We start from the raw sequence: 23,833 nt of genomic DNA, 5'->3' as shown, positions 1-23,833 counted from the left end.
CCCAGCAAAAAAAATAAATTGTCAGGGGGCAGTGGGCCGCATTGCCTGGGCTTCCAGGCCGCATGTGGCCCCTGGGCCACAGGTTGGATATGCCTGTTATAAAGGCTGAGGTTTTTTTACCTTTTTGCATTCTATGCATGAAGGTAAAAAACTTTTTATGTGCTGCTCCGCCCCCCCATTACTCACCTGAGCCCCCTCTCAATCCAGTGATGTGTCCTGGGACTCCCTCTACTCATTTGCTGAGACAGCAGCAGGAGTCCATCACAACCAGTGAGCCAACGAAGAGAGAGCGGGGGCGGGGCTGAGCCACGGCTCTATGTGTCTTATGGATGCATAGAGCAGGGCTCAGGTGCAGTGGCCCCGTAGCAAATGGCTTGCTATTGGGGGTACTAGTTATGAGGGAGGAGCCAGCAGCACCGGCAGGGGGACCCGAGAAGAAGATGATCCGGGCTGTTCTGTGCAAAACCATTAGGCCCCTTTCACACGGGCTTTCCGATTCGTTCCGCCTGTCAGTTTTTCAGGCGGACCAGAATAGAAGCTCCATGCACCTCTATGGAGCAGCAGATGTGAGCGGAGACCTGTCCACTGACACCCACTGCTATCCGATCCGATCCTGTCCGTGAGATCCAGACGGATGGAAACCCTATTTTCCATCCGTCTGGAGGATCGGATCAAATAAGATCAGATGAAAATGGACAGGTGGTTTGTTTTCATCCGATCTCCCATAGAGGAGAGCGGGGATCTGACAGCTCTGTCTCTGCAAAGTAAGCGGAGACGGATCTGTCATCTGCCTGCTCAGCGGGGGTCGGCGGATCGATCCCCCCTGAGCAAAATGGAGTCCGTCGGGCACACCGCCTGAGTGAAAGGGGCCTTACACAGAGCAGGTAAGTATGACATGTTTGTCAGTTAAAAAAAAAAAAAAAGCTGAACCTATAATACCACTTTAAAAGAACTCTCCAGGCTAATATAAACATTAACAATGAATACAGCTCTGACATGGTTAATACATTATTAAATGTAAGCAGTTACTAGAATCGCTCACTTGCAATCTCTCCTGTACAGCAGAGCTCAATCTGGGAGAGGGAAAAGCAGCACAAGGTGCCAGTCAGTTGTGCTGCAGTGCTTATGTGCTAACAAGGGACATACAAGGGATAGAAGGAGAGAGTACAGTGACATAGAGATGACAGTATCAGTTTGCTGATTCTCTTTTCACTGTCTAGACACAAGCTGGGAGAGGAACAAGATCTGTAAGCGTTACCTAACTGCAGTAGGGAGAAATCAGGCCTCTTGCCCTTCGATGCAGGACTTTGCAATGTGCCAGAGCTGTAAAAATCTCAGCACTGGAGGGACAGGTAAAACAGCACAATGGCTTTGCACTTCTGCCCTATAGCACTGGGGTCCCCAGTTTGAACACCAGTCAGGACACTATCTGCATTGAGTTTGATGTTCTCTCTTTGCTGGTGCTGGTGCAGGTTTCCTCCAGGGAACTCCAGCTTCCTCCAACAATCAAAAGACATGCTGCCAGGTAATTTGCTCCTTTCTAAATATGTATACATGTGAGATAGACCCCTTAGATTGTAAGCTCCTTGAGGGCAGGGACTGATGTGAATGTACTGTATGTAAATTGTTGGTGCTATATGAATAACTATAAAACTAACAATAAATGAAAAATCCCATATATGTGTGTTATCTCTGTATTTATCTGTTATCCTAGAATTCAGATTTAAAGGTGCAGGATTTTGAGCTGTCACCCGGATTTTGGCTTTGTCTGCCAAGTCCCTGACCTGGAGTAAGAATGAAGTCAGTGAAGTCTGGGCTTCTGTCCATGTGCTTGGTCTAAGTCAGGCATACCCTGGGTAGTGTAGCCAAGTTTAAAATTACAGCCCAGGAGTCGGCACCTAAACAAAATTGGAAATAGCAGGTTCCCTTATAAGTTAAAATGCATGCAGGGGGACACAGCTCATCTGTTTAGGGTTTCCATTTTTCATTTAGGCAATGCTGTTGTGTTCAAATCCACCCCACTCCCTTTATCTGTGATGTAGAAACCTCTTTTACTTACCTGCTTGTAAAGAAAGTAACATTTGCAACATAAGCTCTAAAGTGGTATCAAACCCAAAAGCAAACATTATATATATATATATATATATATATATATATATATATATATATATACTTTTTTTTTTAGTCCTTTTTTTTTTCTTCTAAAGTGGTTCTAAAGCCTTAAGGCCCCTTTCACATATACGGTCCGATCAGATCGGCCGGTCAGTTTTTCAGGCGGACCAGATCGGATGCTCCATGCATCCCTATGGGGCAGCGGATGTCAGCGGAGACATGTCCGCTGACACACGCTGCCATACGATCCTGTCTGTCAAATCCGGACGGATGGAAACCCTATTTTCCATCCGTCTGGCGGATCGGATGGGATCGGATGAGAATGGACAGGCAGTCCGTTCTCATCCGATTCCCCCATAGAGGAAAGCTCTGTCTCCGCACACAGTGGAGTGGAGACGGAGCTGTCATCCGCCTGCTCAGCGGGGATCGGCGGAGTCTGTCGGCGGAACGGATAGGTGTGAAAGGACCCTAAGTGGTTTTGCATTCTATGCATTATGGTAAAAAAACCTGCTGTGCTGCTGCATCCCCTCAGCCCCCCCTTTTTTTACTTACCTGAGCCTGATCCAGCGATGGGTGCAAAAAAGCGGCTCTCACCTCTGTCTCTCCCCCCCTGGCAGATTAATAGCAGTGGCTCCTGCTGCTGTCAATCAAATGATGTAGCGGGGGTGGGAGGTGAGCTGCTGGCCTGGAGCGAGCACGCCCAGGTGCCCCCATGGAAAGCTTTTGTTTATTCATGTAAAACCGCATAAAAATCGCAAAAGAAAAAAAACTGTTTGCTGTAACAGATTAAAAAGTGTGAGCTGTGGTTTGGCTTCAGGTTGTTAGTGGTTTTAAATCTACTATTTCATTTAACACTACACCCGCCTCCCTCAAGACTAACAATGCTGGAGTCTGCTGTGCCTCCTGTTCTCACTAATACAGGAGGTGTGTTACTGGGAGAAAAAGGGAAAAGAAGCCATAGAAAACAAAAGGAATGTAGCCAATAGAAAAGAAAAACAAGAAAGCCATAGAATAGAAAATGAATGCAGCCAATCTAATGATTGGCAAGCTGCTATATAATATATTTCTCTTACGTCCTCTGACAGTCGCAGCCCGTTCAGTATGCCTTCACCATTGGGTAATGGCGCCCTCTGCAATGGTTAAGGCATACTAAATGGGCTGCGACTGTTAAAGGACTCCGAGAAAAATTTTTTACAGTAAGTTCTTCCAAAAATTCTATTTTCTCTTACATCCTCAGACAGTCGCAGCCTGCTCAGTATGTCTTCACCAATGCAGGGGGCGCCATTACCCAATGGTGAAGGCATACTGAAGGGGCTGCGACTGTCAGAGGACTCAGAGAAAAGAATTTTACAGTAAGTTCTTCCAAAAATTATATTTTCTCTTACGTCCTCTGACAGTCGCAGCCCATTCAGCCTTCACCATTGCAGAGGGCGCCATTACCCAATGGTGAAGGCATACTGAATGGGCTGCGACTGTCAGAGGACTCAGAGAAAATAATTTTACGGTAAGTTCTTACAAAAATTCTATTTTCTCTTACGTCCTCTGACAGTCGCAGCCCGTTCAGTACGCCTTCACCATTGGGTAATGGCACCCTCTGCAATGGTGAAGGCATACTGAACGGGCTGCGACTGTCAGAGGACTCAGAGAAAATAATTTTACGGTAAGTTCTTACAAAAATTCTATTTTCTCACGTCCTCTGACGGTCGCAGCCCATTTAGTATGCCTTCACCATTGGGTAATGGCACCCTCTGCAATGGTGAAGGCATACTGAATGGGCTGCGACTGTCAGAGGATTCAGAGAAAAGAATTTTACGGTAAGTTCTTACAAAAATTCTATTTTCTCTTACGTCCTCTGACAGTCGCAGCCCGTTCAGTACGCCTTCACCATTGGGTAATGGCACCCTCTGCAATGGTGAAGGCATACTGAACGGGCTGCGACTGTCAGAGGACTCAGAGAAAAGAACTTTACGGTAAGTTCTTACAAAAATTCTATTTTCTCACGTCCTCTGACGGTCACAGCCCATTTAGTATGCCTTCACCATTGCAGAGGCCGCCATTACCCAATAGTGAAGGCATACTGAACGGGCTGCAACTGTCATAGGACTCAGAGAAAATAATTTTACGGTAAGTTCTTACAAAAATTCAATTTTTTCGTTTGGGGTTTAATACCGCTTTAAGAAGCAAATAACAAATCACCTAACCTACCCACTACCTTCCCAGGAGATATACAGTATTGAATCTGGCTACTTCACAATCTGAATAATAGACCCTTTTTTTAGCACAGTTGCAGTGTTTTCTGGACAGCATTAGCAGTTCACTTATTGGCTGATTTATTTCGCTGAATTTGAATTGGAATCTGGGTATAGCAATACAAGATCTGTCATCGCTGTCTTTGGAGGTGCAGGTTTTGGAACTGTCAGTCTTATTTTTGATTTACTATTTAGTAAGTCCGTGACCTAGAACAAGCGTGAGCGTATCGGATGTCCCGACACCTTATATACACATGCCTAATCCAGGTCAATGACTCACCAAGTAGTAAAGGAGGGACAAGTATATATATAAGCATTTTATATAACGTATGTGCATCTCCTTTATTATTACTTTCTCCCTTATGCCATATAAAAGTGAAATCAGGTCATTGTAATCTGGCTGAGTTGAATAAAATAGCTGCCTTCTGCAATATTGCGGAAACTTTCATTTGTTTTATGTGGGGTGAGAAGGTTCATAAACCATTACCATGTTTAATTCAATGATTTATAGGTTGGTGGTGTTTTCCCTTCATTAAATCCAAGGTATAAATATTTGTGTAAAGCATTGTCCTGAGCCCCGTGACACCAATCTGATTCTTATTACCATCTAATAAACAGAAAACATTGAAGGTCGCGCATTTTACTTGATTACATCATAATGAGTCACCTCTTCTGAAATGGTAAGCGGCCCCTTATTGCAATTCAGTGTAATGGTAAACCGCCATTCCTATTCCCGTTTTGCCTTCAGCAGAAAAAGTGAAATGTAATAATGTCAACAGAATATTGTAGCCAGATGCCCTTAGTATATATGACTCTTCCAGATCTCTGGCAAATATCCCAGCATAATATTATGGTGAAATGTAAAAACAAACTGAGGATAGACGTATCCGTAATAAATGTGTGCCGTATATAAATATCTATCCTTTTCCCCTCTTATACTCCCGGCCGTATACTACAAGCCCCTCCATTATTACACTGCACCAACAATAAGAAAAGAATCATTCCCTATTTAAAGCGGTAGTATCCCGCTTTTTGACCATTTTTTACCTACAGGTAAGCCTATAATAAGGCTTACCTGTAGGTACAATTAATATCTCCTAAACCGGCACGGTTTAGGAGATATTTGCAGTGCATGCAGCCGCTCACGCGAGCGGCGCATGCGCTCTGAAGGTCCGGGGGGACCTTCAGTTTTACTTGCCGGAAGCTTGCCGGAAAATCACTCCCGGGCGTCTCCGGCCAATTACAGCGCCGGAGCCGCCGAACCCGGAAGAGACGATGAGGGATCATGGCAGCGCCCGCAGCGATGTCCGGGGGTCCGTGTCGGGGCTTCGTTCTAAGGTAAGTAATACATAATGAGCTAGTATGCGATGCATACTAGCTCATTATGCCTTTGTCTTGCAGGTTTTTTTTTTTTTTTTCAATTTTTGGGTTTACAACCGCTTTAACCACTTCAATGCCAGCCACTTTCACCCCCTTCCTGCCCAGGACAATTTTCAGCTTTCAGCGCTCTCACACTTTGAATGACAATTGCACGTTCATGCAATGCTGTAACCAAACAAAATTTTTATAATTTTTTTCACACAAATAGAGCTTTCTTTTAGTGGTATTTAACCCCTTTCCGACCACCGCTGCCTTTTTACTGCAGCAGGGTGGCTCTCCTGCGCAAACTGACGTAGACCTACGCGCGGGAAGCTAGGGGGCAAGCGCGTGCCGCCAGTGGCTTGCTCCCACCCCCCACTCCGCAGTGGGGAAGCCGATGCACAGGTCAGGTGACTCCGATTGCCACTTGACACCCGCTATCACTCCCCGCTGAGAGAGAAGGACAGTCGGCTGTTGTAAACACATCTGACCGTTCTTCTCCCTGCAATGAGCATAGAGCCCCTGTGATTCTTCTATATAGGATCACATGTCTCTATGGTCATTTCAGAAGCCACACCCCCCACAGTTGGAATCACTCCCCTAGGCTCACATTTAACCCCTTGATCACCAATAAAGTTAACCCCCTTCCCTGCCAGTGTCATTATTACAGTAACAGTGCATATTTTTAGCACTAATTACTGTAGTAATGTCACTGGTACCCCCAAAAGTGTCAAAAATGTCAGTTAGAGGTCTGATCTGTCCGCCGCAGTGTCGCAGTCCCGCAAAAAAATCGCAGATCGCTGCCATTTTATTTGGGTACAGCGTTGCACGACCGCGCAATTGTCCGTTAAAGTAACGCAATGCCGAATCGCAAAATAGGGCCTGGTCAGGAAGGGGGCAAATCCTTCCAGTCTTAAAGTGGTTAATCACTGCTGTTTTCTTTTTGTTTTGTTTTTTTTAAAAAAGAGAAAATAACTAAAAGTTTGAAAAAAAAAAAAAGGTTTACTTCTGTCAGTAAATTTTGTAAATAAGTATTTTTTCTCCTTCACTGATGTGCGCTGATGAGGTGGCACTGATGGGCACTTATAGGCTGCACTGATGAGTTGGCACTGAAGAGCACTGATTAGGTGGCACTGATGAGGAGGCATTAATATGCCACACTAATGGGCACTGATATGTGGCACCGATAGGCAGCATTGGTGGGCGGGACTGATGGGTGGCAGGATATGACGTAACTTGCCGCGGCGATGTACAGCAGTAGTGAAGATATTTATTGACCATAAAAGGATTTATGCTTTTAAAAAAAAACATTTTCGAACAATAATGGCACTGTGATCAGGAACCGGGGAGCCGTAGTTCAAATACAGGCCAGGGCTCCGCTTTATTCTGACCACTCGTAGATTTTTGTATTGGAGTTCATATGAAAATTCTCAGTAGGCCTGGTGACTTCACAAATGTCGTTCGGAAATGCTTCTAAAATTTTGTTTGCTTTTAACATACGACGATTTTGGAACAAATGTACTTTACCGAACCAAAAACAAATACACTTTTACAAATAAGTTTGACATTTTTTTCCCATCCTGTTTCTTTGAATTTTTTCAACAGTGCTGTTCAAATCAAATGTTGGTTTGACCCCACTAATCATTAGAAAATTGTAAAAAAATTTTTAGGTCTTACTATGATCTATTTATTGATATACTTCAGTCCGAATGACCTAGAGGGACTGTTTTCATCTAGGGATACAGTGTACAGGCCAGTGCTGGGACAAGACAAAATGCCACATTGGGCCCCCAGCCCCCCTTCATTATGTGCCAGCTTATGTGGGGGAGGGGGAAAGGAAGCACAACCCATTCCTCCTCCCAGCTCTCTCCTCCTCTCCTTGGCGCTTCCATCGCTGGGCTGACAGAAGTAGGAATGTCGCTGTCCCTACTCCTAGCAGCCTTATAGTAGAAGGAACTTGCGCCTCCCCCATCCCTACAATACATGCTGTGCCCAGGGCACCCACCCCTTTTGCCCCTCTTGTCCCGGCCCTGGTACAGGCCACCCTGTTGGTTGAAAATAGCTTGCTTCCAAAAATCTTCTTTGTTGGGAATGCCAATTTTTGAAAAGTGAAATTACAGGTGAAATATTTCTCAATCCTATCCCAACTTTCACAGAGATAAGCCACAATTGCGTAGCACAAAATTGTCTGATCTGGGGAAGAAGATACAAAAAGAAAAAAAAAAAAGGAGCTTTTCAGGATTCAGAGGCTAACACTTATTTGTTGCTGTTTTGCCTGCTAAAGGATTTGCATTTTTGTCTATCCAGGCCTGAGATTTACACAGCTCTGCCACACTGCACAGCCTGTTTGGCAGGGCAGGATATCTATTTAAAACATGGGGCCTGATTTTCTTCCTTGCAGTTAAATAACACACAGTAAGTAAAAATTGAAAGCAGTAGCAGACATATGACACTGAGCTCATATTTCTGCCACTCTCTCCTCCTTTCAGCCTGTCCCTTGCTAGCCCTAACACTTAGACTCCCAGTGCTGCTTCTCCCTCCTCCAGCCTGAGCTCTGCTGCATAGGTGTTGCTTGCATTTACAAATATATTTATTGGTGTATAAATTAATATAGCGCTGCATTAAATTGTATCTTTTAGATATCCTGAAAGTTCAGGTTTACCTGTATTGAGTTGCATATAACTCAGTCTAAGGCTTGGCTCACATCTATGCAGCTCCGCAAGCTGCGTTTGCATGGACATGGCAGCCTATTCATTTGAATTGGCTGCTGTGCCCATGTTTCATGCAGGAAAATGGTTCCTCCACCATTTTTAAACCAATGGAATGGTACTTTTACACCAGGTGATTTCCCATAACCAAAAACATGCTGCTGTTTCAGATGTATGGGGGTGCCATTAGGAATAAAGGAATGAAGGAAAAGCAGTTTGGCAGGTGGTGGTTGCAAGACCTGTTGTAATTTACCGCTGGCAACTACCCGCACAAGTGTGTACCTATCCTAATTTCTTTAGCAGTTTGTTGATTTATTTTTTGTTGTCTGTTTCAATTGAAGTAGCCATTATTAAGAGCTGGTTCACACTAATCCGACTCAAAGTCGCCCCGACTTCGGGCTACTAGTGAAGTTGCCCGTGCAGCGCGACTTCAGCGCGGCTTGCAACGACTTCTCATAATAGAAGTTAATGCAGGTCGCTCAGACTTTGCCAAAAAATAGTGCAGGAACCTTTTTCTGAGTCGGAGCGACTTGAGTCGCTCTGATTAGAACGGTTCCATTGCACAGCATTGGAAGCTACTTGTCAGACGACCAAGTCACCTGACAAGTCGGATTAGTGTGAACCGGCTCTTATATTGTATCATCATTTATCAGTAAACGGCTGCCTTCTGTCTGATACTTTCATCCTCTACTGTGAACATAAAGTATAGCATATTTCTGCTTAGTACATACATTTTTAATTGTGTGCATATTTGTAATAAATTTAGAGATGTGTGGATTAACCACTAGAGGGAGCTCTGCATTTTGTGATCTCACACACAGAGAATGCATCATTCCTTTTCAGAATTGATTGACTCCTAGATTTTCATTGTCAGAAAAAGTAGCAAAGGTCAATACATTTTGAAGGACTGCAAAGCAGGAAGGCGAGCCTTTGTATGTATAGAGAAAATATGGCTAACTCCCATGTACATTCATAATTGCAATATTACTATTTTTTTTTTGTTAACAATAATGTGCATTTAAAATCCAGTAAAACCTTGGATTGCGAGCATAATTTGTTCCGGGAACATGCTTGTAATTCAATGCACTCTTATATCGAAGCGAATTTCCCCATAAAAAATAGTGGAAATTCACGTGATTCGTTCCACAACCATTTATTCATAATCCTTCCGTTTACTGTTCATTTAAAAGATTATAGCAATGTGATAGGTTGTGTAACCATAAAATGTCCATCCACAAATGGCGCCTCCACAAGGGGATTAGAAGCAAAATACCGCAGGAGCTACAGAGTATAGAAGAGAAGAGAGGCACCTCTAAGGGCTCTTTCACACGGCCGCTCCGTGTGAAAGCTCCGCTGCGGGACTTTTTTTTTTTCAAGGAGCGGATGACATTTGTGTCATCCGCTCCGTATGTCCGCATATCATCCCATCCGTTTGCGGATGATATACGGACATAATGTAAGTCTATGGGCATTGCGGATGTCAGGGGATGACACCGCTGACATCCGATTTTCCTTCCTCTCCGTTTTTTGAATGGATGAAAAAATAGGGTTCTGTTCCATTCCAAAAAACGGAACAGAACTGAAAGGAAGAAAATCGGATGTCAGCGGATGGTATTCCACTGACATCCGCAGTGCCATTGACTTACATTATGTCCGCAAATCATCCGCAAAAAAATAGAATGATTTGCAGAAACACGGAGCGGCCGTGTGAAAGGGCCCTAAGTGTAGCAATATGGTTGCATATAATGAAGGTACAGCATTTAGCAACTCACATGGTTGAGAAATAAAACAGGCACATCTAAGTATGCAGGCAGATATCCGGGGTAAAGCTGTCCACATAGACCATCCTCCGCACTGCCGGCTCTCACCGCTGTCAGTGCGCAATTGTGACCGGGAAGACTACACTGCAGTGGAGCGATCTGAAAGCGAGGCTGGAAGCGCTCGTGGAGCGCAGTGTGGAAGGGATGATGTTGATGGAGTAATGGTCTATGTGGACAGCTTTACCCCGGATGTCTGCATACATAGATGTACCTCTTTTAATCATCAACCATGTGAGTTGCTAAATATTGTACCTTCATTAATTGTAACCATATTGCTACACTTAGAGGCACCTCTCTTCTCTTTTATACTCAGTTGTGACATGGCGCTACTTGTATATCAAGACATCACTCGTTTATCAAGTCAAAATGTATTTAAAAATTTTGCTTGTCTTGCAAAACGATCTCAAACCAAGTTACTCTCAATCCAAATTTTTACTGTATTACTTATGTCAAGCTGTTCTACATGTACAGTATAGCTAAAAATAATTTGAAAAGGCCACACTTTCCCTTTAGGGTCAGTTCACAAGGGCATATAGACCCCTACATCATTGAAGAGGCGTCTTTTATGCATCTGCAGTGTGTACAGCTCTGCCCAGAAGCCTGCTAAATCAATGAGAGTCAATGAGAGTCAATGAGAGTCAATGGGAGTCAATGGGAGTCAATGAGAGTCAATGGGAGTCAGCCAGAAGTGCACTCAGCTCCTCATTCCCTGCTGTGAACTGACAACACATACCTTTTCTGGACTGAAATTATAAGATCGGTGGCCGTTGTCTTTTGCGAAACTGCAGAATACCTTCCCTCTCCTCATTTCCACAACAAAGCAGGAAAGCGTTTTATAGGTCAAGATAAGAACTGGGAGGGCTGATTAAACACTTTGAGATAACACAGGCAGAGTGAACAGCACAGCTCTGAATTTCTGATGGAATCAACAGGGATTCATTGATAGATATACCTGTAACAATATGCTTTCAATATTGCTATATTGTTAACCACCTCAATACTGGTCACTTAAACCCCCTTCCTTCCCAGACCAATTTTCAGCTTTTAGCGCTGTTGCATTTTGAATGACAATTGCGCGGTCATGCAACACTGTACCTAAACCAAATTTATGTCATTTTTTCCCCACAAATAGAGCTTTCTTTTGGTGGTATTTGATCACCGCAAGGTTTTTTCTTTTTTGGTGCACAAATAAAAAAAGACAGAAAAGTTTGAAAAAAAAAAAAAGTTTTTTTGTTTGTTATAAAATTTTGTAAATAGATACGTTTTTTCCTGCACTGATGAGGCCGCACTGACAGGCACTGATGAGGAGGCACTGATGGGGTGGCACTGATGGGGTGGCACTGATATGCAGCACTGATGGGCACTGATAGGTAGCACTGATATGCAGCACTGATGGGCACTGATAGGCAGCACTGACAGGCACTGATGAGGAGGCACTGATGGGGTGGCACTGATATGCAGCACTGATGGGCACTGATAGGTAGCACTGATATGCAGCATTGGTGGGCACTGATAGGCAGCACTGATGGGCACTGATAGGCAGCACTGATGGGCACTGATTGGCGGCACTGATGGGCACTGATAAGCAGCACTGGTGGGCAATAATGGGCACTGTTGGGCAGCACTGATGGCAATGGTGGGAATCACTGATAGGGAGGGCACCACTGGCAGGCTCTCTGAGCCCTGATTGCCATCCCTCGTGGCCATGGTGGGCATCCCTGGTGGTCATGGGTGGGCATCCCTGGTGGCTCTAGTGGCACCCCCTCCCCCAGGGCTGCACTGGTAATCAATTTTCTGATTATCAGCACAGACCCCCCCTGTGATCAGTGAGTAATTAGAAAAACTCACTGATCTCGCTGGCTGCAGCACAGATCGTCTTCTTCCCCTCACTGACAGGATCTGTGGGAGGAGAAGAAGAGATCAAAGCCGTTACAACGGCTGTATTTACATTACATGACGGCTGTGATTGGACACAGCCGTCATGGGATCAGGAGGGCCAATCACAGGGCCCTCCTGCAAAAACTTGTTGCAACGGCTGTATTTACATTACATGACGGCTGTGATTGGACACAGCCGTCATGGGATCAGGAGGGCCAATCACAGGGCCCTCCTGCAAAAACTTGTTGCTATGTGTCCGAGGGACACAGGCACATCGAGATCGCGCCACTGTGCGTGCCCACGGCGGCGCGATCTAGCTCCTTCTGCAGGACGTTCGGGAACGTCCGATCAGAAGGACGAGACTCCCACCCGGCCGTATATGTACAGTGGCCGGGTGGGAGGTTGTTAATGTTTAACAATCTATAAATTGAAGGGGTGGACCTGTCAAACATCTGCCTGTAATCCATTAGTAGATTGTGTTTCATTCATAGGAGCTATAGTACGGCTTCTATGAATGGAGGAGCTGGGTGGAAAGGGCGGGCATAATCAAAGGGACTCTTCATCAGTGCTTGTCACCCCTCCATTGGCTCCATTAACCCCCACTGCACTGGAAGATCATGGCGAAATGGGGGGGAATCAGAGAAGGATTTCTAAAGAAGGCGATAGCAGAAATTGATCATAAGTGATGTCCCTTGTGCTGTTAATAAACCTCTGACATGAAATATGAACAAAGAATATCCTTTTATAGTGTGAACTTGTCTCAAATAAAAGCACTATGTGTCATTTCTGTCTGCTGCTTTGTTACTCTGCGATCAGCATGAATCACTTCCTGACACCAAGAAAATAGTAGTAGGGGAGGGACCTCCAGCAGATTGACATCCCAGCTCTGTTCCTCTGTGCTGTGTGAAGGGCGGGGGGGAGGGGTCTCTTCCCTCCAATCAGCTCTCAGAGCTCTCCCCACTACAAAGTGTAACTTCAGCTCTCCTCCCAATTTTTTTCTGACATCTTAGACAAGCTTTATAAGTTCTGGACTTTGAGTGGATTTAAAGAAGAGAAAAAAGCTGATAAACATGTACAACTTATGTAGCAGGATTTGGTCCATCTCTGTGTAACACCTGAGAATAGATAAATGGGTATATGTAAGATCTAAAATCAGAAGACACCAATGTGCCATTGTGATCTAAACTGCTCAGATAAAGCAGAGACGTTACAGTATTAGGGCTGATCAATAACTCTTCTTAAATCACATTGAAGAGGTAAATGTTCTGAAACCAATATATCAGCTCCCTAAATGTATTTTCCTACAAGATTTGATTAAGAGCAATTCCAAGTAACAAGTAAAACTAATAGGTGAACTAAAAAGGCTGTCTAGGAAACACTGCAGGTGGCTTTACCACCTAATTTACTTTATTCTGAGTTCGCTATTACCCGCTCAGGCACAGCACATAGCCTTTCAGATGTACGGAGATCTTTCCTAAATACTGGGCTGTGTCAGTTCCTATCTCTCTGTTGCTATACCATGTTTAAACTTCCCATGCAAGTCATTCATGGCTGTAAGAAAATTCTTAATAATCTAAGAAAGAAGCCTGCAATTGATATGGTTAGGAATAGCGCTCCTGCATCAAAAACAGGTAAGTGAAAATATTATAAAACCTATATTATTGACTAGAGAGATTGAAAAATGAAAAGTCCAATTCTGAGCTCTGGTCTTTATAGCAGACGGGTTTTTTTTTTCTCGAAAGCAGATTTTTACCATCTTAAACAAGCTCCCTTTACTCCACCCCTCCTCACATCCTGCACATGCGTAGCGCTGATTTTTTATTTTTTTTTCTCCCCTACTTTCTTTTTTTAGAAAACTGTCTGGCCCAGCCCCCCATGTACGTCATTCAGCAAGGTGAATGATGTGCGCACTGCCTTCTGTGCCTCCTGGGATATATACGTTACATATCGCAGGAGGCATAGCCTTTCATTCACGAATGTTGGAGGGGACAGGCCGATCATCATCCGGAGACCCGTCCACCGAGTCTGGTGGATTCAACAGGATTCTCGATGACGCCAGAAAGAACATGCGTCGTGGGACAGAGTGGCAGCAGGGTATGAAAGGATCTCAGCGGGACAGTGCTGGATCCGCTGGATCGGTGAGTATCTGAAATGTACAGATACCACCTCCCAGTAAGCAGGGGAAAAAAATACAAAATAAAAAGGAGGGGGGAAATGTTGGGTTTAAGAATGTCTGTTTCCACCTGTAGTGCTTCACAAGGGGTTTGTCAGCTTTACTTATGACCATAATACACAATTTAAAAAAAAATATTTAAAACTAAGTAAAATGTAATAAAATAAAATCCTTAAAGAGAATAAATATATTTTATAATAAAAAAAAAAAAAGTAACAAAATGCACGCATTTGTGCATCATAGATTGATGTTCCCAAAAATGCCAGATTGAAAATTTACACATACTTGGTATTTAAAGACTTTAATACAATTGTAACTTTTATATTTATTAGGATTTTTTGGATCTGTATTGTTTTTGTGTATGTTATTATTGATTTTATTGTGTTTTATTGTTATAGTTTTCATGAACATTTGTTCAGCTATCAAAGAACCTAAAACATCATGTAGCATTTTTAAATTCATATGTCTTGCTCTTTTAACAAGTATATGGTTTGGAGTTATCTTCAAAAAACTTTTTTTATGCTTATGAAAACATAGTATAACTGGTTCTGCTTTTTAGGCTGCAGAATCAGAGGTAATACCAGAGAAAGGGTTACCAAGTAATAATCTGTCCAATTATTTTTTTAAATTGACCTCCCATTAAATACAGTGCCATTGATTTACTAAAGGAATTGAGGATGTTCACCTAGCAAAGTTAATGATAGTGAAGATAAAGCTGTGTTTATTTTATGGATCTATGATAAAAGGAAACAAAAAAAAAAAATAACAAAATATTTGCTAGAATGTGATTGGGTATTCAAAGTGAAAAGAAATTCACCTTAGGCTACGTTCACATAGGCGTTTTGGGGGCGTTTTTCTGCTCTAGGATCAGCTCTCAAAACCCCCACCAAGACAAATCCTATTCATTTCAATGGCCCCTGTTCACATCTGAGCGTTTTGACGCCATGAGCAAAACGCCCAACGCTCAAAAAAGTACATGAGCTTCTTTTTGGGCAGATTACAGGCGTTTTCATTGGTCTCTAGTCAATCTAAAAACGCCTGCACAACAAACGCCTGTAAAAAGGCCTGTAAAACACCTGCAAAAACACCCATAAAAACGCCTGAAAAAACGCCCATAAAAACGCCTTTAATAGCAACGCCAAGATGTGAACGTAGCCTTACATACACATTAATAACAATATTTACATTATGTACATTACAATATTTACATTATTACTAACATATATATATATATATATATATATATATATATATATATATATATATATATATATATATATATATATATATTTTTTTTTTTAGATATAGATATATAATTTTCTTAAATAAATTGAAAGAACCATTGTAACATTTATTTAAATATTTCTGGCAGGCTCAATGGCTATCCCCAAGAAGCCCCAGCAGTAACATATGGCACCTACCGGGGATCCCGGAGGATCAGGAAGCTCCTGAAAAGACGTGCTGATGTAAATTCTCCAATCCTTGAGAAAGAAGAGACCAGTGAAAAAGACGCAAGTAGCATCGGAGATGTTGGCACAGAGAACCACGATATGTTACATGAGATAGTGAGTATGGAACCAGTCCCATCCAGAAGTTCTGAGGAGGAGATGCCACCGTCCAAAGTGCAAATAAAGATGAAGATGCAACCAAAGGTCCAAGTTACAACCCAAAGTGAGGAATCAAATTCACAAGTTAAAGTCCTGGAGCAAAATGCAGAAGGCGGTTCTGTGGTTTCTGTTCTATCCCAAAACGGTGACTATAATTTACATAAAGGTGAGGACTTGAAACAAAATGCAGAAGCTGGTTCCCTAGTATCTGTTTCCAACTGCAATGGTGAATCTAATTCTGATAATGTTGAGGACTTATTACAAAAGCCAGAACATATTTCCATGGTGTCTGTTCCCAACCAAAAAGATGAACCTTTTTTACATAAAGATGAGGACTTGAAAGAAAATGTTGAAGTAAATTCTCCAGTTTCATGGAACCAAGAAGCAAATTTTATAGAGAGGTCAACGATTTTAGAGGATATGGAAAAAAGCACCGAGGGGAGCTCAAAAGTATCTACTAATGTACAGACACATGCTGAGAAAAGAACAGATATGTCAGTGGATTTATCACTCGATATCCAAAACAATTCAAATATGTCTGAAGAATTTGTACCAAATTCTGAGAAAAATGCGAACACTTCAGAAGATCTACAGCCAAATGCTGAAAACAAATCAAGCTGTTCAGTGGAACCAGTTTCTACAGCGCTCTTTAAGATTTCTAGTGATTCACTACCAAATCCAGAGAAGAGGTCAAACATTTCAGAAAACCTACAAGTAAATGCAGAGAAGAACTTAGACAGTTCCAAAAATCTACAATTTAAATTTAATAATGAAATCAATTTTAATTCAGATTTGTCACCACAAAATGACAATAGCTCAAACATGTCTGTTGACAATTCAGAGAAAATAGAGGATCTACAACCAAATGATCTGCAAATAAACTCACTGGAAAGCTTGCCAATTTCTGGTGATGTACAAAGAAAAGAAGAAGAAAGCCCAAATATTTTGGAAAATGTTCATACAAATTCTGAGCAAACTTCCAAAATCTTAGAGACTTTACAACCAAACAAAGAGGAAAGCCCAAAGAGTCTATATGAATTAAAGCAGGTTTTTGAGAAAAGCTTAGAAACTGCTGAAGAAAATGTTATGGATTTACAGCCAATAGACACAGAGAACACAAAAACTGTAAAAACATCAGGAAATGTCTCACTGCTTCCAAATAAACTAAATTTAAATTCCAAAGAAGATGTAGAAATTCGGGAGAATTGGCAGGTCATCCATGAAAACAGCACAAGTATCTCTGTGGATCCATATTTAAAGGACCTTAAGGTAGCTGTCAGTTCACAGAGCTCTCAGGAAAATTCTTCTTCAAATGTTACAGAAGATCAACAGACAAATACTAGTAATGAAACGGAACTAAGAGAACAGCAAAGTGAACAGACAAGCAATAAGAAACATCTTGAGAAAGTTGAAGAAAGACTTGTGAATTCTGTAGACGCTATATCAGAAAGCACAGTGAACACTGAGAGACCATTAACCTCTGAGAAAGTCCCAACCCAAGAGGTAGCCTTTAATGCAGAAAGCAACTTTGATAGGCAGCAGAGATTAATCAAAGAACATGCACCGCTGATTGAAGTAGAAACTTTGAGAGGAACAGAGGAGCTCCAGCTAAATGTACAGGAGAATAAAACCATTTCAGAACAACCACAGCCCAAAGTTGAAGAAATGCCAAAGATCACTGAAAATATACAGCCTTATGAAAATATGCATCTAGATATCCAAAAACACACAGATGAAAACTGCAAGCTTGAAGCAAATACAGATGTGATTTCTGAAGCTACAATAGGTCCTACAATTCAGAGTAGAGATACTAGAGATACTGTACAAGACATCTTTATAAATGGTAACTTTACAGAGAATGACAATTTACCAAATGGACAGGTTAAATCAATGACTATAGACAAAAACGTAGTAAATGCACAGCCCAGTCTGAAGGTTTCAGAAGAACCTCAAACAAAGGCAAAGGAAATCCCAATGGGTATAGAACAGCAACAAAGTAATGTTGAAACTAGTGATGATACATTAAATAAATTTAACATTGCACCACTTGCAGATCATGACACATCTGGGACCATTTTAGTTAATGAAAATGCTCAGGGTAGCATGATATCAGATGTGAAGTCTGTGCCAGAAACCTTTTTAAATAATGGTTCATCTCGTGTAACAGAACCTGCCAGAACTGTCTCTTTTGACAATGGTATTGAGTGCCGATCGCCTTCTCCAACTATATCTGGTTCTCCATGTTCTACTGATTGCACTGACATAAGGTGTGACAGCCCTCTACCTCTTTCAGATGCCATTGACTCAGGGATGGTTTCATCACAGGCATACACACCAGAAGAACAAATGACAATTAAAATATTTCCTCCGGAAATATTCAACAAAAGCATATCTGTTCCTTTTAATATCGACCAAGAGGACAAAAGAACTGAACATGTTGAGTCCAAAATTGAAAATGTAAAAAACACTCTTGATAATGCTGTCAAAAAACAAAATAAGCCATTAATAGAGGAAACAGAAAGCCAGACAGGAGCCAAAAGCTCAGCAAGAGTGGAACATGTATTTTTGGAGGACAGAGCTGTGGCAGATATGCATGGGGATGGGGATGTGTCAGGTAGACTTTCAACAATTGATAGAATGAAAGTAAATGTGAACTCAGATGTTTATGTTGCCAAAGTATCAGTGAAATCTGTTAACATTGAAGAAGTAAAACTTCCTCCTTTCGAGTTCCATTCAGATATAGTATCAATAAGTAAAGTTGAAAGCGCAACATTTGAGAAAGAGCTTATACGTTTTCCAAACTCTTCACCTCCACCTTCGGAGGCAGAATATGACAACAAATTCAAAGATTCAAATTTAACATTTCAACAGGATGAAGAAAACATTGTCACAAATTCAGAAGTGCCTTCTGACATCAATGAAAAAGACCTAACTCTGAATAATGTTAATCTGCCTTTTCATGAATCCAGCCTGTTTTTAGATTGCAGTAATTACGAAAAATCCCCACACAGCTGCTACATGGAAGCTGAAAGGCTTCCATCATTAAACAAAATTGATGTAGTTGAGAATGTTGTAAATTTGTTTTCAAATGACTACGTCGGTGATAATATTCCACAGCACACATTTCTAGAAAAAGGCTTACCAGTGTTACCAGATAAATCGTCTGATGTACTTATAGAAAATCTTAAAAATAACAATTTGACGATCGATACAAATGATGACATCATAAACATTTCACTCCAGACCAACACATCAGAAAATGACTTAACAAATGAGTCACTGATGTCTGATGATTCACACTGGGAGCTACAAAGCTGTGATTCACTTTCAGAATTCCATCCAAACGGCGATTTGACTCAGAAAGAGCCAGTAAAAGAGAGAAATATAATCCTTCAGTCTACATTTCAAAAGAATGTAAACTTCACAGATGGCATAAATTCTTTAGACTCTGCAACTTCAAAAATATCCCTTCCAAGCACAGACCATTTCGAGTTATCCACTGAATTGTTTGAGAAAAAAGCCAGTGAAATAATTTTCTCAGTGTTGCATTCTGCCATTGATGAGTTTCAGAACTTAAATAAAAACCATGTAAATGGGCTGAGTTTAGGTACAGTTAAAGAAACATTAGCTAAGAACCCTTTATTTCAGATGGTGAAGGACTATTCTGCAGAAGATGAAGCAGAAGCCCCAGAGAAATCCAGCATAAATATGCAGAGTCTGACCACTGAGCCATTTATATCAATTATAGCATCAGGATTAGTAAATGATGGTATAAATTCATCAAAACAGTGCTTAAAAAGTAATTTGGACAGAAATGTTGGTACAAATAATAGCTGCTCCCAGACATCTATTGCTAGTGTAAGTGGCCCAGATGAGAACACTACAAACCCAAAAGACAAAACAAATTTTTTGTTAGATATTGACAGTCCGGTACTTTTCAGCTCTTATGAAGTCAATTCTAATGTACTGCTACCAAATCCAACAAGTGGTTCATTTGAAGGGACTAAGGAGAACAATGGGTTGAAAAGGGTAGGAGATACAGAGGACATTTTGAATGACTCCAAATACCTGGATGAAGAGAACTCACAAATAGTGCATGATTACAGTTATTCTAATTTGGAAGCAATGATACAAGGTGATACAGAGAATAAAAGTCTGACGTTTGATTTAGGATTTGATGGAGACCAAGGAAGCTTTTACTCTAAATCTCTTGAAACCGAAGGTTCTATGAACACCCCCTTTATTAATAATTTATTAGGTGAGAATATGTGCATTTCTGGAGCAGATGTAATTGATCCTTTTCAGTTTTCCCTGTATAATAGTAAATATGTTGAAATAGAAAGTGATGATGAGGCAACAGAGGAAGAATCTGGTGATAATGGAGAAGTCAGTGCAACGGACTTATTTCTGACTGTACCATCAAGGCGTGTGAAGATCTATCCCTTTTCGCTGTCTCCGATATATGAGGATGATAGCTCTTGTGAAGATGTTGCATCCAATAACAGCACGCCAAGGCATAAAATAGGAACAACAGGTAGTGGTTCCAATGATCATACATCAATTTTATCTCTACTGCAGTCTGTTTCAGATCGCTTAAAGGAGGCTAACATAGAAGAAATGTGTTTTGGAGGAAATTCAACATCTCTCAGTGAAGCAGCTACTGGCAGTGCCCTGGATAATACAGATGCATCAGGGACACAGGAAAATACGCCTGCTCCATCGAAGTCAAATCTTGATATTCAGAAAATGCTGTTGAAGGAAACAACATCTGGAGGGAAAAAATCTGGTTTGTTCATTACAAAAGCAGAAAACAAGGTGAATCCAGGTTCTGGTCGTCAGTCTTTATTCCTAAATTTAGCCTCACAGTCTTTTACAGTTGCTGCAAAACCATCTGTAGAAACTAGCCCAAAAGCAACTGCTGAAAATGAACCTTTACCATCAACTCCAAGTGAATCCAGCTCCATTCAAAATAAAGATGCGTCTCCAGATGCTGCTCCTGTGACTCCTCTTTTTCCATTACAAATGGTGTCAGAATCTGGATTGTCTTCACTAAAACCTGAAATAAAATGTCAGCCCAGAATGTCATCCCAAAGTGTTTACTATCAGTATTTCCATTCTTCTCAGAACAACTCAGATGATAAGGAAAGCCCCACTCAAGAAAAAGTAGATTTACCTACAAAAAAAGAATCCAAGGAAACAGAAGATCTGTTAATGGTAAGAACTTGTGTCAGTTGGTTAGAGTCCACTTAAAAGTATTTCAGTTTATAGTACCGTACCTACTTCACAGTTACACCACCTAACAGTTTTTTTTTCTCAGGGTCTATTGGTGAGATCTCTCTGCCTAAAGTGAAACTTTACCCATAACAGCTTGATAAAAACAATGCTGTTTAGCAAGGAACATACATTCCACATTAGCGTTTTTGTAAATTGCCTCCAGCAATTCTCCTGTTTCTAAGTGCAGGAGGCTGCCATTTTGCTGAAGCCCAGAGCCCCAGCAGTAAATTCTAAAGTGGAACTAAACCCATTGATTTAACACTTTCAAAAAACTGTTACATTCCTGGAATGCCGGGATTGCTAACTCACATTTTGTTTGTGTCCTCAATGAAACTGTCAAACCATCAAATAGCTGGTGTCATAACTGATCACATGTGCAGCACCATAGCAGTTGCAGATGAAACAGAAGCAGCTTTCTTGGCTGTAAAGAATAGGAGGGTCTACTTGCATTTTAAAGCGGGGTTCCAGCTTGTAAAAATAAAAAAATAAAAGTCAGCAGCTACAAATACTGTAGCTGCTAACTTTTAATATAAGGACACACACCTGTCCACAAATCCAGCAGTGCCGGCACCCTTAGCTGTTACATCATTCGGTTTTGGGTGCAGGCGCTGGCATCTTTACTAAGGGAAACAGGAAGTGAAGCCTTGCCGCCTCAATGCCTGTTTCCTTCTGTGCATGTGCGAGGCATACTGCACTTTCTGAATTATCCCACTGTCTTCTGGGACCTGTGTGTCTCCCAGAAGGCATCATGGGGGGAGGAGGAGGGGCTTTAAATTTGTAGATTGCCACGATCTCCGTGTGGCGATCTTACCCGAAAGTGGGAGTGGGTACCTGGTTTTCACAAGTATCTGCTGCCCCCAACCCCAAATGTGGCAATGGAGGGGGGGGGTGCAAACAAGCAGTGCTTCCCCTTTTGGGTGGAGCTCCGGTTTAACGTTGTCAGCAGATCAGCCTCTACAAATATGCCAATGCCTAAAAATGGAAAGCAACTGTCTTTATTCAACCTCAACTACTATGTAACTATGTAACTGAGCATGTGCAGAGCAGGGTGAGATTGGATTACTGGAGTTTACATTGTATAGACACTTATTTTTAATGTTTTACATAGCTAAACCTGTAAAAAGGGCCAACCTGAAGTTATCTAGCTGGACTTAATTTCCTGACTAAAGTTCCATTTTAAGGCAAACCTGTGTTTTGCTTTAATCCCCCTTCTAGCATATACACACCTGTCTTTAAACACCTAACACCATTTTGTTCAGTACCAGGAGCCAAAGGAAATGCCTGGTACTTCTGGGTATGGAGGAGCATGTGACTCACTTCATGTGACAGCTCTTGGCCAATCAGTGCTGTCACACAAGGAATCCTTAGCTCTTTGTCAACGATGACTTTGCCTACTTGTAGCTTATGGAGCAATTCATTTTACTCCTAGTGGCAGAACAATGGAAGGTAAATATGTGCTGTCTGGGAGGACAAAATTACAGTACAACTGTTACTTTGCCCTGCACAGGAGGCTGTCTGTCGTACCTCCTGTTCTCATTCCTCCAGAGTTGTGTCTCACTAATACAGGAGGTGTGTTACTGTCCAGGTCACCAGGAAAGCAGAGGGAAAAAAGCCAAAGAAAAGGAAAATGATACAGCAAGCACATCTAATAATTGATAAGCTGCAATATAATACATTTCTGGTTTCAGGTTTAATACGGCTTTAACCACTTCTGGACCAGAAGGTTTTACCCCCTTAATGACCAGGCCGTTTTTGGCAATTTGGCGCTGCGTGACGTTACCTGGTAATTGCGCATTAATGCAATGCTGTACCCAATCGAAATTGATGTCCTTTTTTTCCCACAACTAGAGCTTTCTTTGGGTGGTTGGGTGGCATTTGATCACCTCTGCAGATTTTATTTTTTGCGATATAAATGAAAAAAGACCGAAAATTTTGAGAAAAAATTACATTTTATACTTTTCCTTAAAAAAATATCCAATAAACTCAAATGTCATACATTTAGGCCAAAATGTATTTAGCTACATGTCTTTAATAAAAAAAAAAAAATCTCAATAAGCATATATTTATGGGTTTGCACAAAAGGTATAGCATCTACAAACTATGGTGTATAGACTTTTTGGCAGTCTAGCCGCGTACAGGACCCCGAAAACCAATCACCGCCTTCAGGCTTTTTAAGGGTGTTGATTTCATCCCTCACTATCTATCACAGTTTCGGAGGCCATGAAATGCCAAGATAGCACAAACACCCCCCCCCCCCAAATTACCCCTTTTTGGAAAGTAGACCTCCTAAGCTATTTGCTGAGAGGCATGGCGAGTCCATGCAATATTTTATATTTTGCCAAATGTTTTGGGAACATGACCACTTTTTTTTTTTTACACAAAGTCGTCACTTAAATGATATATTGCTCAAACATGCCATGGCTATATGTGAAATGACACCCCAAATACGTTCTGCTGCTTCTCCTGAGTACGGAGATATCACATGTGTGAGACTTTTTGGCAGTCTAGCTGCGTACAGGACCCTGAAAACCAATCATTTTCTTTTTCTTTTCCTTTTCCTTTCTTCATTTTCCAAAACAAATGAGAGCTGCAAAATACTCACTATGCCTCTTAGCAAATACCTTGGGGTGTCTACTTTCCAAAAAGGGGTAAT

The 23,833-nt window shown here is 41.6% G+C and overlaps 1 protein-coding gene across 1 annotated transcript in view; it reads left to right on the top strand.

Annotated features, from left to right (window-relative positions):
* The window catches only part of CRYBG3 (crystallin beta-gamma domain containing 3), a 297,693-nt gene that overhangs the window by 146,796 nt on the left and 127,064 nt on the right, over positions 1-23,833 (top strand). Inside the window, exon 4 of the mRNA XM_082245519.1 lies at positions 15,672-21,120. Within this exon, the coding sequence (XP_082101645.1) occupies positions 15,672-21,120 (5,449 nt within the window). The remainder of the gene's footprint in view (positions 1-15,671; positions 21,121-23,833) is intronic.

Source organism: Pelophylax lessonae (genome assembly GCF_965119305.1).
Source record: "Pelophylax lessonae genome assembly, chromosome: 2".
In the NCBI taxonomy this organism is placed as follows: Eukaryota; Metazoa; Chordata; class Amphibia; order Anura; family Ranidae; genus Pelophylax; species Pelophylax lessonae.
This window is presented reverse-complemented; position numbering and strand designations above follow the sequence as displayed.